General features: G+C 40.3%; 1 protein-coding gene across 1 annotated transcript in view; it reads left to right on the forward strand.

Moving 5' to 3' along the window:
- The window catches only part of itih5 (inter-alpha-trypsin inhibitor heavy chain 5), a 52,325-nt gene that overhangs the window by 24,809 nt on the left and 11,451 nt on the right, over nt 1-16,065 (forward strand). Inside the window, exons 8-9 of the mRNA XM_073066528.1 lie at nt 9,369-9,540; nt 13,516-14,361. Coding sequence (XP_072922629.1) covers nt 9,369-9,540; nt 13,516-14,361 — 1,018 coding nt within the window. The remainder of the gene's footprint in view (nt 1-9,368; nt 9,541-13,515; nt 14,362-16,065) is intronic.

Below are 16,065 nucleotides of genomic sequence, written 5' to 3' on the forward strand. Positions count from 1 at the left end.
GTGAATCTGTGGAATTTGTTGCCACAGAGGCCAAGTCTTTCACTTATTTCTTTAGAGATACAGTACACTTATGGCCTCATGAGCCATGTGACCAGTTAACCTGTTAATCTGTACGTCTTTGAAATGTGGGATGAAACCAGAGCACCTGGAGAAAACCCACATAGTCACAGGGAGAACGTACAAACTTCTTACAGTCAGCAGCGGGAACTGAACCTTGATTGCTGTCTCTGTAATAGCGTTGCACTACTATGCCGTGCCAAGCCAGAGATTAATATGGACAAGAGGTTATTAATGATTGGTAGAGGGTTAAGAGTTAAGGGTGAGAAGGCAAAAGAATAGGTTTGAAAAAATGTAAGCCATGAAATAAAAGGAAGAGCAGACCCAATAGGCTGAATGGCTTGGTTCTCTCCTCTATTTAGGGTCTATGTTGTACATTTCACACATAGAAGAGAGGGTGAATTTCTGAGCTCTGAAAGCTGCCTCACCACAAGGTGAATGGTTATGAACCAGTGTTCAGAAATGTATAACTTGCTCACTCTGGGCAGATGGACTGGACAAGGGCCAATCATTATTGCTACTGAACACTGCACATCATACTTGTGCTGTGTTTTGCAGATCCAATGACCGATACTTGGTCCAATTTTCCAGAGTTCATAAATGCAACAACTCTTTGACATTTTCGATCTGGTTTTGGCACTGATACATAATGTCAAATATCCCGTAGTGTGCAATGCTTACTCCAGCTGCTTTCAGTTATTTTTCAGGCAAATTATTAGCATTTGTCCTTTTCTCTACTTGATCCAAATTAACTCAATCATCTGCTGTCTTTGGCAAGTTCCGGTTCCTCATTAGGAATTAAAAGTAATCAAAGCGAGACAGAGAATGGGCTGATTCATCTGTACTGTTTACATTCCATATAATGCTTTGGAATAGTTTACTGCATTAAAAATTAAAGGGAGCAAATAAGCAATTGCAGACAGACTACAATAGAATGAGAGGGAGTGTTGTTTTGTAACTTCAAGACATTAAACTAATTCGAAGGGAGTCCCGGAATGCCGGTCTAACTTCATGTTTACTGAAAGTGAGGCATGCACGTATTGTGGTAATATGAAAACATTTGCAATTCATGTATTTATACTTATAACTTGTAATTAATTATTTAAACAAACAAGAACACTTCATCAACCAATATATATGCAAGATAACTCAAAAATTTCTTAAATATTAAAACACAACAGGGAGGCTGGTGAATGGTGTGCAGAATTTAGTATGGATTCAAGCAGCAGGTAGAATTTGGTTACGTTTAAAAGAGCAACACATAACAGGTTAAAGAAAATTAAATATTAGGTTTATTTGTCACATGTAGATGGAATCATACAGAAAGTGAAATGCATCATTTGCTGTCAATGACTAACATTGTCTGAGGATGTGCTGGGGCAGCCCGCACGTATCACCAGGCTTTTGACACCAAGATAGCATGCACACAGTTTACTAACCCTTATTAATCCACATGTCTTTGGAATGTGGGAGGAAACCAGAGTATCAGAAAAGTACTCACCAAGCCACAAGCAGCATCTGTGGGGAGAGAAACGGTCCATATACCAGATCTAAAACCCTTTAGCAGAACACTTAAACAATCAACTCTGAGGTTGGATGGCTCTACAACTAGACGTTAGGGGCTAAGGGTGAAAGGCAAAAAGATTAAGGGGAGCATGAAAGGAAACTTCTTCACTCAGAGGATCATGAGAATGCGGAATGAGCTGTTTGAACAGTGCGTTCATGCTTGATTTCAATGTTTAAGAGAAGTTTGGATAGGTACATGGATGACAGGTGTGGAGGACTATGGTCTGTGTGCAGGTCTATGAGACTGGGCAGTTTCAATGGTTTGGCGCAGACTAAATGAGCTGAAGGGCCTGATTTTGTGTTGTGCATTTCTATGACTATATATTTAGGAGCCATGGTAGTGTAGCAATGCAACAGTGCAGTGAAGTGGAATGGTAAGACAGCCATCAGAGATGGGATTTAGAATCAGAAAGAGAGAGCATGAGACTTGGAGTGTGATATATGTCTCTCTGTCTCTTCTGTGGTTCCACATATACTGTGGCCCATTGGACCAGGGCATCTATAGGCAGTGTGGAATTTATTATTTTTTATATCATTCTTTATTATATATAATAGTTGAATGTTGTTTTTTTTTGTTGTTTATTGCACCAACACACCATTGCAAATTTCTGATAGAGTGGATTCCTGTTAATTGGGACACACCAGAACCAGGTCATTTTGGGCCAATTAAGCAGCTGCCCAATTAGCCAAAAGAAATAGAAAGAAAAAGACAAACTAAGTAACTAATTATGTATGTAAATAAAATACAGAATAACTTGGAACACTATTAAAACTACTACAGTACTATAAGACTGTGTATTAGTTCCTAATAGTTATCGACGGAGGACTTCATTTAATGCACGCTGATGTTCATTTGATTGACTGTAAATGAACAAATTCAGCGCAGTGACCCAAATAAACAAGGCAATCCTAGCTATTTTCTCAATTTGTATTTGTTCTTTAAGTGTTGTCCCAAATCAGTGGCTGACCGGATTAACCAACTGTCCAATTAACCAGAATCTGCTGAAAATACATGAGTAAAGTTGATCCTTGATCCTTGAACAGGGAAACAAGATCATTAAGGCATATGCATGGTTGGGGCACTGCAGTTTCTACATATTTGAAAGAGACAGAAGAACTTACTCTCAAGTCTTTAGATAACTTGAATTCCAATAATTTATTTCTACTTGCATTGGATTAAGTATGAAGAAAGTTCAAAGTGAATTTATTGTCAAAGTACGTATGTCACCATATACAACCCTGAGGTTCATTTTCTTGTGGGCATTCACAGTAACTACAAAGAAACAAAATAGAATCAATGAAAAACTGCACAGAAAGAGACAAACAACTAACATGCAAGAGACAACAAGCTGGGCAAATGCATACATACATACATATATAAATAAACAAACAAACAAATAAACATTAAATATTGAGGACATGAGATGAAGACACCTTGGAAGTGGGTCCATAGGTTGTGAGAACAACTCAGTGATGAGGTGAGTGAAGTTGTCTCCACTGGTCCAGAGCCTGATGGTTGAGGCATAATAACTGTTCTAGCAACTGGTGGTGTTGGTGCTGAAGACAGCAGCAAGAAGGGATCATGGCTTGGACGGTGGAGGTCGTTGATAATGGATGCTTCTTTCCTGTGACAGTGCTCTTTGCAGATATACTCGGTGGTGAGGAGGGCTTTACCCATGATGAACTGGGCTGCATCCACTACTTCTTGTAGGTTTAAAAAAAATCTTTTTATTAATTTTAAACAAACATAAATTAAACATGAATACGGAGAGTTTGAGAGTACATAATTAATAGTTTAAAGTATAAATACAAATAGATGATAATCCATATATAATAACCTCCCAAACTCATAGTAATTACGAAAAATGGAGTAAATAAGGAAAAAAAGACCCCCCCCCAAAAAAGAAAAAAAAACCTAACTAACATGGGCCATTGCATTGTGTCAAATATACACAGTAGCATCAATAACTCCGTACCTCCATCCAAATAATTAAGGATAATAAAAGTAAGGTTTAGGAAAAGTCAGTTTAGCTCATATGAAAATGTTGAATAAATGGTTTCCAAGTTTCTTCAAATTTAACTGAAGGGTCAAAGACAACACTTCAAATTTTTTCTAAACTCAAACAAGAAATAATTTGAGAAAACCACTGAAATATAGTTGGAGGATTAATTTCTTTCCAGTTCAATAGGATAGATCTTCTAGCCATTAATGTAACAAATGCAATCATCCACCGAGCTGAGGGGGATAAACAACTATTATCCACCATTGGTAAACCGAAAATTGCAGTAATAGGATGCGGTTGCAGTTTGATATTCAGAACTGTTGAAATAGTACCGAAAATATCTTTCCAATAATTTTGCAAGAAAAGGCAAGACCAAAACATGTGGGTCAATGAAGCAACTTCAGAATGACATCTGTCACAGGTTGGATTAACATAAGAATAAAATTGAGCAAGTTTATCCTTGGACATGTGAACTTTTTGTAGGCTTTTAAGGGCATTGGTGTTTCTATACCAGGCCGTGATGCAGCCAGTCATTATGCTCTGTACTGCACACCTATCAAAGTTTGTCCAAGTTTCAGATGACATGCTGAATCTTCACATACTTTGAAGAAGCTAGAAGTGTTGCCATGTCTCCTTTGCAATGGCACTGATATGCAAGTTGCAGGACAGATTTTCTGCAGTGATAACACCCAAATCTGGACAATTGGAGATCTACAAAGAGAATCTGGAATTTGAATGCGAAATTGCATAAGTTATAGAAAATAATCAATCATGAAATCCAGACTGCTTGAATGCAGCTGTTGTCATTTCAAAAATTATTGTATGCTTTGGAAAATGTTGCTGCACTGAATGTTTCTGATGTTGTACATGCAGCTGAAGTAGGTCAAGTCATGACCAAATTTTTTTCTAATCTGTATGATGCTTTAAAAAAGATGATTAGCTATCTAAACCTAGTACTGACTGTGTAGGCATCCAATATAGGAGAAGCAGTTCAGTGGTAACAATGCAAAATGGAATTTACCACAGTAAACTTTCTGAATCTAATCCTGTTTTTTCCTTTATAACTGATAACAGGGATTGCCACAAAGTCCCACAGCAAGATATACTTTCAATTTCCCCCGACCCAAATTCTGCAGAAAACAAAACAAACATATAACTACTCCACTGTTGGTTGGTATGTTTGCATGAGTCTCTCATTTCCCTTTAAATGAAATTCACTCAGAGTCATTATGTGGGTGTCACCTCACAGGACCCCATTCCTTGAACAACAGCTGTCAGACCAGTGGGGAGAATAAAACACTTAATTCACAAAATCAGGAATACGACATTTATTAACAATTGTCATCTCTAAATCATGTATGAATTAAACTGATAGCTTTAATAGGAATACAGTTCTAATGTGAACAGGGACATCTGCAATCAGTAATTTCTGATGCTCGTTAATGAGGATTCTAATGGAGGAATTAGAATTACAGAGTCTTGTAAGTGGTGATAATGTTACGTTATTCTTTGCACTAACATAGTCATAACATGTTTTAATAATTCCCTTGCTACCTTGTAACATAAAAATTCACTTGTCATCCATAATTGAAATGCCACCAGTTCTTAGTCACTCTTGCAATCATATGAATTATCCATGTTCATTGGTATTATCCAAAATTTACCTTAAGTACCCTCGGTGGCTACTTTATTAGGTACACTCATTAATGAAAATATCTAATCAGCCAATCATGTGGCAGCAACTGAATGCATAAAAGCATGCAGACATGGTCAAGAGGTTCAGTTGTTCAGATCAATTGTCAGAATGGGGAAGAAATGTGACTTTGACTGTGGAATGATTGTTGATGCCAGACAGGGTGGCTTGAAGATCTTAGAAACTGTGGATCTCCTGGGATTCTCATGGAATTACAGTGGGCGATAGAAAATGGATGCCAAAAGGGAAATGTTACAATAGTATGCAGTTAGATTGGGAAAATAAGGCTGGTGCTGGATTACAGGAGGGGGAATTTCAAGAGGGCTATGAGATGGCATTTAGAGCAGTTTGTGCCTGAGCCCACTACAGGATCAGCTATTCTGGATTGGGTGTTGTGCAATAAACCAGAATTGATTAGAGAGCTTAAGGTAAAAGAAACCTTAGGGAAAATGATCATAATATGATTGAATTCACCCTGAAATTTGAGAACGAGAAGCTAAAGTCATATGTATCAGTATTACAATGGAGTAGAGGAAATTTCAGGGGCATGAGAGAGGAGTTGACCAGAATTGACTGAAAAAGAACACAGGCAGGGTTGATGGCAGAGCAGCAATGGCTGGGATTTCTGGAAGCAATTCGGAAGGCACAGGGTATATACATCCGAAAGAGGAAGAAGTGTTTTAAAGGAAAGATGACACAACCATGACTAACAAGAGAAGTCAAAGCCAACTTAAAAGCCAAAGAGAGGGCATATAATACAGCAAAAATTAGTGGGAAGTTAGAGGATTGGGAAGCTTTTAAAACCCAACAGAGGGCAATTTTAAAAAGTCATTAATAAGGTAAAGATAGAATATTAAAGAGGATACCAAAAATTTCAGATACATAAAGTGTAAAAAAGGTGAGAGTGCACCACTGTTGTAATGAATAGCTATCTGAGATACTTCCTGACAGCTTGAACCAGTCTGGCTATTCTTCTCTGACCTCTCTCATTAGCAAGGAGCTTTCGCCCACAGAACTGCCACTTGATGGATTTTTTCCACGCCATTGTCTGTAAACTTTAGAACAGATGTTCCAACCTTTTTCATGTCATTGATCCCTATCGTTAATCGAGGGGTCTGTGGACCTGAAGTTGGGAACCCCTGTTCAAAAAACTGTTATAAGGCCATAAGATATAGGAGCATAATTAGGCCATTCCGCCTATTGAGTCTGCTCCATCATTTCATCATGGCTGATTCAATTTTCCTCTCAAACCCAATCTCCTGCCTTCTCCCTGTATCCTTCCATGCCCTGATTAATCAAGAATCTATCTGCCTCTGCCTTAAATATAAATAAAAACTTGGCCTCCACAGATGTCTCTGGCAAAGAATTCCACAGATTCACCACTCTCTGACTAAAGAAATTCCTTCTCATCTCCATTCTAAAAGGACGCTCCTCTATTCTGAGGCTGTGTCCTCTGGCCTTAGACTCTCCCACCATAGGAAGCATCCTCTCCACATCAAAGCCTTCACAATTTGATTGGTTTCAGTGAGGTCACACCTTCATCTTCTGAATTCCAGTGTATACAAGCCCAGAATCATCAAACACTCTTCATATGACAAGCCATTCAATCCTGGAATTATTCTTGTGAACCTCCTTTAAACTCTCTCCAGTTTCAGCACATCCTTTCAAAGATCACGGGCCCAAAACTGCTCACAATATACCAAGTGAGACCTCACCAATGCTTTATAAAGTTTCACCATTACATCTCTGCTTTTATATTCTAGTTCTCTTGAAATGAATGCTAATATTGCATTTCCCTTCTTCACCACAGACCCAACCTGCAAATTAACCTTCAGAGAATCCTGTACAAGGACTCCCAAGTCATTTTGCACCTCAGTTTTTTTGTATTTTCTCTCCATTTAGAAAATAGTCAATCCTTTCATTTCTTCTGCCAAAGTCCATGACCGTACACTTCCTGACATTCTATTCCACCTGCTATTTCTTTGACCAGTCTCCTAATCTTCTGTAACCTCCCTACTTCCTCAGAATTACCTGCCCCTCCACCTGTATTCATATAGTCTGCAAACGTTGAAAGAAAGTAATCAATTACATCATTCAAGTCATTGACAAATAACGTGAAAAGTATTGGTCCCAACACAGACTCCGGCAGCCAGCCAGAAAGATCACCCTTTATTCCCACTCTTTGTCTCCTGCCAGTCAGGCACTGCTTTATCCTTGCTAGAATATTTCCTGCAATACCATGGGCTTGTTGCTTGTTAAGCAGACTGATATGTAGCATCATGTCAAAAGCCTTCTGAAAATCCAAGTACACATCAACCAATTCTCCTTCGTCTATCCTGTTTGTTATATCTTCAAAGAGTTATAATAGATTTGTCAGGCAAGTCTTTTCCTTGAGGAAACCATGCTGACTATGATCTATTTATCATGTGCCTTCAAGTACCCTGTTAGTGCCACATTAACTGTGGACTGCCTGATGTGGAGGGACTCTGGAGCAACACATAATTCCAGTCCGTTCATCAGCATCAAACTACTTAGAGATAAGACGGTTCTGCACACTTTAGAGGTGAGGGGATTTGAGAAAAACATAATGGGCTAGACCTTGCTGAGATTCCAACCTTGGCTCCATCCAGGAGGGTTATGAGCCACTGTGCATGGATCAATATGTTCTGATATCCAGACCTGCTCCCTGCACAGTAGAAAGATGGTGCCACTCAAGTTCAAGTTTATTGTCATCACAGGCATACTTACACCAGTTATAAGTGCCATGAAAATGCCATTATCTTTTTACAGCACTAGTGCAGTGCATTAACAGACAATTTCAATCATAATTTAACATAAATTTAAGTGAACATAAATCATTCATAACTTAGAAGAAAATAAACTTAATGAAATGTGAGTATGTCCGCTATCAAAGATCCCCATCACGTGGGCCATCCATCACCTCACAGCGACCGTCATGCACGAGGTAGAGGAGCCTGAAGTAAAAGAGAAGGAGAATGCAAGAGAGGTTACGAAGTTTTCAGAACAAACAAAATATTGCAAAAAGTTTAGAAAGGGTGACTAGTTTAACTTCCGGTAACATGGGGGCAAAGTTTGAAAAGGGTGATGAGAATACAGGACTGAAGGTGTTATATTTGAAGGCACACAGTGTACAGAATAAAGTAGATGATCCTGTAGCTCAGTTGGAGATTGGCAGGTATAACGTCGTGGGTGTCTCTGAGTCGTGGCTAAAAGAAGATCATAGTTGGGAGCTTAATATCCAATGATACACATTGTATTGAAAGGCCGGGCACATAAGCAGAGGGGGTGGGGTGGCTCTACTGGTACAAAAAATGAAATTAATGGTCTAATACTGGTCCTGTTTTATGGTCCTATATTTAAGGTTTGAGCATTGCTTATACAATGCATCATTATTGCCCATAACTTGGTCCAACCTGTAATGTCGCTGTTTTCCAAGTTTCAGGATATATGCACCCGACTTACGGTGCGAGTACTACCCTTTTTGCAGGTACTTACAATAACAAGTTTACATCTAAAACTTGCTTCCTCCAATCTGTCAGTCCTTCTAAGAATTTTGTCTGCTTGGATGAAATAACCCTTCGAAACTTTAACGAATACAGTCCCAGTCGATCGAATCTCTCCTCTTACAGCAAATCCGCCATCCTTGAGTCAGTTTGGTGAATCTTCACTGCAATTCCTCGATGGCAAATACATCCTTCCTTAGGTAAGGGGAAACAAAGATACACACCCTACTTTAGATATGGTCACCCGAGTAGAGTACAGCTGTATAAGACCTCGTTATTCAAATCTACACCTAATAAACCCTGATATATCCTGCTGCTGCTCAGTGACTTGTCTTTTTGAACAGCCACACTGTCCACTCTTTAACAAATGCACATATTAGGTATAATACGTGGATATCAAGTGCGTGGAATGTGAAGGTGCTCTATAAATGACTTCTCTAACCTGGCCAAAATACAGTTTAGAAATGGGGCTTTGATGACTTCGTGTACAAACTCCTTTCACTAAACAACAGATAATGTTTGCAGACTAAAGATGCCCTTTTCACTATCCTCAAAGACCTTCGACCCATTGATCACTTCAACATCATCAATTTCTCTGGGCGCATCAAGGTCTGGAAGCACGGAAGCCTTGTCCCTGTCACCCAGGAGACCCTCCTGGATGCCAGAAAGTACATCTACCTGATGTCACCTTCAGGAGGTAAAATGTTTTAATGATTTTAACTTAATTTAATTTATGATCTCCCCTCTCAAAAGCAAAATCTCACTCTTTGGAGAATGGAACTTTGTTTTAATGGGCTTTACAGTTTGATCGTTTCAAATTCAGTAAAATATGAACAAACACGAAAATTCAGGCAGGGAAGTTTGAAAAAGATTGTTGTCTTCCAGAATTATAACCAGTATCAGGTTTATTGTCACTGACTTAGATGTTGTGTCAGCTGAGCTGTACATCGCAAAATATATAATTTACTATAAATTACCAAATTAAATAAAGGAATAATGAGGCAATGTTCATGGTTCATTCTGGAATCAGATGGCAGTGGTGAAGAAGCAGTTCCTGAATCTTTGAGCGTGGGTTTTACAGGCTCTTGTTCCTCCTCTCCAATGGTAGTAACAAGAAGACATGCCCCGGATGCGGGGGATCCTCAGTAATGCATGCCGCCTTCCTGAGGCATCGCCTCTTAAAGATGTCTGTGATGGTGGCGAGGGCTATGCCCATGATAGAACTGGCTGAATCTACAACCCTCTGCAGTCTCTTGAGATTCTGTGCAACGGAGGCCCCATATGTAACCTAACTTTAGTAGACTAGTGCACTAGTGTATAAATTACACTGATGTACAAGTCACCCGCCCTTCCACCCAGCTTTTTTTTCACCTCTTGCTAATTGGTAATTGATTTACTATTGTCACATGTACTGAGATACAGTGAAAAATTCTTGTTAGTGGCTTATCCAGACAGAACGTTCCATGCGTAAGTGCATTGAGGAAGTCTAAAAGGAAAATAAAACGGCAGAATCAATTCCAATCCCTATTTCCATTCTGACATGTCAGTCTATGGCCTCCTCTTCCGCTGCAATAAGACCACTCACTCATAGGTTGGAGGAGCAACACCTTGTATTCCATCTAGGTAGCCCGCAACTTGATGGCATGAGCATCAATTTCTCTGACTTCTAGTAATTTTCCCCCTCCCCCTTCCCTCTTCTTCATGCCCCCACTATGGCCCCCCCTCTTACCTCCTCTCCTCTCCTGCCTGTCACCTCTCCCTGGTGCCTCTCCACCTTCCCGTCCTCCCATGGTCCACTCTCCTCTCCTAGTGGATTGCTTCTTCTCCAACCATTTACCTTTTCCTCCTATCACCTCCCAGCTTCTAACATCAGCCCTCCTCCCCCACCCACCTGGCTTCAACTATCACCTTCTAGCTTGTGCTCCTTTCCCTCCCTCCACCTTCCTATTCTGGCATCTTTCCCCTTCCTTTTCGGTTCTGCCTGTCTGGATGTCGGCCCGAAGTGTTGACAATTTATTCATTTCCATAGATTCTGCTTGACCTGCTGAGTTCCTCCATCATTTTATGTGTGGTGCTCTAAGAAAGGGCAGTGCAGATAGACAAATGAAGAGCAAGGGTCAGTATGGGATGATTGAAAGATCAAGAGTTTTTCTTTATTGTATACAAAGATTACTCAAGAGTCTGATAACTATGGGATAGAAGCTGCCCTTGATCCCGGTGGTATGCGCACTCAAGCTTTCTGCCCAATAGAAGACAGAAAGTAGACATATATCAGGTTTTACAATGTCTCCTGTGGTTGCTCTAATGCAATATCCACCTTCCTTTACATCCTCGTGTTTCCCTATCCCACAGGCCTATTGGGATCTGTAACATACATGTAGCAGCCAAAATGCAATCCTTCCTTAAATACCCAATCCACTTCTTCTCAAATGAAGCCTCAATCTTCCCCAATGCCTTCTAAATTCCAGCCTCCCCCAGCCACTACAACTTAGAAAATAGATCACATCATAAAGCTTTTACTCTGTAATGGTGAACTAACGGGTACATTTTCCCTGAGGGGTGAATTTTTCACACAAAATTTAGTTGATATCTGCAGCAAGCTGCCAGAGAAGGTAATAGAGGCAGGAACAGCAACATTATTAAAATTCATAGTCATACAGAATGGAAGCAGGTCCTTTGGCCCATTGGTCCGTGCTGACCAAGATGCTCATCTAAACAAGCCTCATTTGCCTGCATTTGGCCCATATCCCTGTAAACCTTTCCTATCCATGTACCTTTTAAATGTTGTTAATGTACTTGCCTCAGTTACTTACTCTTACAGCACCTTCCATATACAGAAAAAGTTGCCCCTCAGATCCCTCTCCTCTCCTCTTAAACCTATGGTCTCTAGTTCTTGATTCCCCAACTCTGGAGAAAAGATAGTGTGCATTTAGCCGATCTGTGTCCCTCAAGAAGCATCTGGACAGGTTGTTGATTGAGCTACGTGTAGAGGGATATGAAATTAAGTGGGATTAGTATAAATAGGCATGGTGGTCGGTGATTAAAGCCACTTTTTCTTATTTTGTAAAGTTCCTTTCTTGCAAGTTATAGTAGTTTTTATGTCTTGCACTGTACTGCTGCTGCAAACAGCAATTCCACCACAGTGATAAAAGACCTGATTCTGATTCATCGACGCAGTGGGTTTCACAACTCTGCATTGCTGATCGTGGGAACGTGCTCAGCACAGATGGGCTATGTTGTGCTTTATAACTCTAAAACATAAAAACCAATTGAAAGGATCACAAGGGAGCTGGAAATGCAAGTCTAACTTTGGTTTTACTTTAAGCGGGGCACACGTACGTGTGATTTAGTGGTGTGATGACGTATGCCATTCATGTACTTTTACATATAATCCACATTGAATTATTTAAATGAACTAAGAATGCTTAATCAAACAAAATACTTAAAATTATTGAACTATCAAATACACAACAGGTTATACATAAACACAAAGAACACTGCAGATGCTGGGGTCAAAGCAACACATACAACAAGCTGGAAGAACTCAGCAGGTCGGGCAGCATCCGTGGAAACGAGCAGTCAATGTTTCGGACCGAGACCCTTCGTCAGGACTGAAGAGGGAGGGGGCAGGGGCCCTATAAAGAAGGTGGGGGGAGGGTGGGAAGGAGGAGGCTGGTAGGTGCCAGGTGAAAAACCAATAAGAGGAAAGATCAAGGGATGGGGGAGGGGATAGGCAGGAAAGATGAAGAAGGAATGTAAGGGGAAAGCACCATGTGTAGTAGAAAAAGGCAGAATCATGAGAGAGGTGATAGGCAGCTGGAGGAGGAGGCAGAGTGAAACTAGGATGGGGGAAGAGAGAGGGAGGGAATTTCCAGAAGTTGGAGAGTTCAATGTTCATGCCAAGGGTCTGGAGACTACCCAGATGGTATATGAGGTGTATATGAGGTTATGCATAACTTTTACTATAAGAGGTGACAAACCTTTTATAAAGTGTGAGCTTAAATAAGCAATAATCTAAAAATTATTTTGTGTGCCATGGTAATTTTGAGCAGAGATTATCATTGATAAATTAATTAGTAAATAATTTTGGACATCTTTTTTTAAAGAAAAAGGGTGAGTCCTGTTGCTTTTTATGTGTATTCGTTATTTTACCATTAATAAAAATATGACATTTAGATTGGAATAAATGAATCATTTTAGAAAAACCTGTTCAAAAATGATTAGTATTAAGCTTCTATGAGGACAATTGAAAAATAACGATTTCTATTTAGTACTGGTATTGTAACCTTTCACTAAAAAAATCTTGGTGTACACCAGGTCTGTAAGGATTTCACAGCATATCATCCAACATCAAGTGTTCTTGCAACCGTCTAGCTGGCGCCAAGTCACTGTGAGATATTTCCTGTGAAAACATCTCACTGCTCTGGGGTTGTAAAAAAATATTCACTGCTTCGTTTAGCAGTAAAGATAACTCATTATGTATCATTTTATTATGGGTGTAGTTTAAGGAATCGAGGGTGTCACTGCACGCCGCGTGACAAAAAAAAATGTTTGCGTGTGCCAGAATTCCAATACCAGTTCCATACCCCTTGATCAATAAAGTTGTTTTTGTATCTTTTCAGGTACTGAAGGACTTGAGATATCCTCATTTAAATTCTCCTTTGTTTCTTAGGTACCAATATAAATGATGCCATTGAGACTGGATCTAAGTTGCTGAAGGATTATATTGCCCAGCAAGATAAAACTGTTCGAACAATTTCTTTAATCATCTTCTTGACCGATGGGCGTCCAACTATCTCTGAGGTTCAGCCTCAGAAGATTTTGAGCAACACAAGAAAAGCTATTGAGAAAAAGTTCTGTCTCTTCAGTCTGGGGATAGGGAGGGATGTGGACTATAGGCTCCTGGAACGAATGTCTCTGGAAAACTGTGGGGTGATGCGGAGAATCAGTGAAGACTTGGATGCTGCCGCCCAGCTGAAGGGATTCTTCAATGAAATCGGGACTCCGCTCCTTTCGGACATCCGTGTGGATTATTCTGAAGATGCGGTGGAGTACGTGACGCAGAATTTCTTCACAAACTACTTCAACGGGTCAGAGCTTGTGATCGCGGGCAAGCTGGTCAATGGCACAGTTGATAAGCTCCATGTAGAAGTAACAGCAAGCAGCAGTGACAAGCAACTCACGTTGGAGACGGACGTCCCTGTCGATGAGAGCAGGGAAATGCCAAGCAGTGTCGAAGGGAAGTCGAGCAACGGTAACTTAATCCGGAGGGCATGGGGCTTCCTGGTCATCAAAGATTTGCTGAGGTCACGGCTAAAGAGCGGCAACAGCAAAATAAAGGAAATTATTTCGGGGAAAGCAAGAAATCTATCACTGGAATACCATTTTCTCACACCCCTCACAACACTGACTGTGAAGGGGGCAGATGAACAGAGCAGCCTAAACAAAGAGAAGGAAATCTCTGTCCCTGAGGTGAATGATGAGGGAGTGCAGAGTCTACGCAGTGTAAATCAACCAGGTAAAGTCAATTTATACAGCAAGTGCATCACTGTTTATGTCGAATTTCTATTAGTCAAATGATGCAGCAAAAATATTTTAAAATTCATTCCTTATTCTGTGATACAGCAGCAAGAGGTATCCACAAACAAAGCGATCACTGTAGATGTGTTAAAGGTTATTGCTGCACTTTAATAAAGTTAATGAAGTTACTTTAATAAAGTTATATAAATAAGAAAATGCAGAAATAAAGAATGATTAATAAAATAGTAAATGAGATAACATAGTACTTATCAAACAATCACTAAGTCACGCCACACAATATACTACTGGAACTGCAAGTGCCCATCAGATTGTGCTTTCTCTCATTCTCTCTCTGTGCCCCCTCTCTCCCCGCTCTCTCTCCCTCCCTTCCTCCCTCCCCTCCACAGTTTTTATCCCTCTCTTGCCATATAAGCATAATCATTATTATATAAAGTTCTGAGATGGGGTAGATAGCCAAAGTCCATTGCAGGGGTATCTTAAACTAGAGGGCATTGGTTAAAGTGTGAGGGAGGAGGTTTAACCTTTCATACAACAAGTATTTTCAGTGAGCTGCCAGAGGAGGTGTTGGAGGCAGGAACTGCAACAACATTTGAGAAGTGTCTGGACAGGTACTTGAATAAATGGGGCAGAGGAGAATATGGAATTAATGTAGGTAAGTGGGAGTGGTATGGATAGGCATGTTGGTCAGCCTGGGCACAGTGGGTTGTACAACTTGGTGACTCTGTTATTGCATTCCTGATCAAGGGACCGGCTGCAACAGAAGTATTTAACATAGAACATGACAGGAACAGGCCCTTCCTTCCACCCTGTGTGCACCGACCAAGTTGCCAATCTAAACTAATCCTGTCCGCCTGCACGTGCTCCGTGTTCCTCTTTAAATACACCCAATGACTTGAACTGCACAGCCCTCTCTGGCAAAAAGTTCTGCAGATTCACCACCCTCTGGCTGAAGAAAATCTCATCTCAGTTTTATTGAGAAGTTCCTTTATTCTGAGGCTTTGCCTTCGGATGCTAGACGCTCCTACCAACAGAAACATCTTCTCCACATCAATCATGCCCAGTCCTTTCAGTATCTGGTAAGTTTCACTGAGATTTCACCCCCCTCACCCCCCACCTTTCATTCTGAACTCCAGTGAGTACAGGCACAGAGACCTCAAATGAACTCATGTGTAAAGCTTTTTATTCTTGGGATCATTCGCGTGAACCTCCTCTGGACCCTCTTCAGAGCCCGCACATCCTTACTTAGATATGGGGCCCAAAATAGCTTACAATCTACAATTGCGTAAGTTTGTTCATCAGCATGTGTGCGCACGTGCGTATGTGTGTGTGCGCGTGTGTGTGTGCGTGCGTGTGTCTGCGTGTGTGCGTGTGTGTAAGTAACTAAGTGTTCTGCGACTTTGACAAGGCCAGCATTAGATGAGAAACAGAAAGGAGATAGAGGATAGAAATTTGGAGACTTGTGGTTGCAGGAGAAGGAAGAGGTGATGCTATTGTGATTGGATTCACAACCAAACAGATTCAAAGTTCAAAGTAAATTTATTATCAAACTATGTATATATCACCGTATACTTCCTTGAAATTCATTTTCTTGTGGGAATTCACAGTAGAACAAAGAAGTACAATAGAATTAATGAAAATCTATGCACAGAGACTGACAAACAACCAATATGCAAATAAAGAC

This window comes from Hemitrygon akajei, chromosome 14 (genome assembly GCF_048418815.1).
Source record: "Hemitrygon akajei chromosome 14, sHemAka1.3, whole genome shotgun sequence".
Lineage (NCBI taxonomy): Eukaryota > Metazoa > Chordata > Chondrichthyes > Myliobatiformes > Dasyatidae > Hemitrygon > Hemitrygon akajei.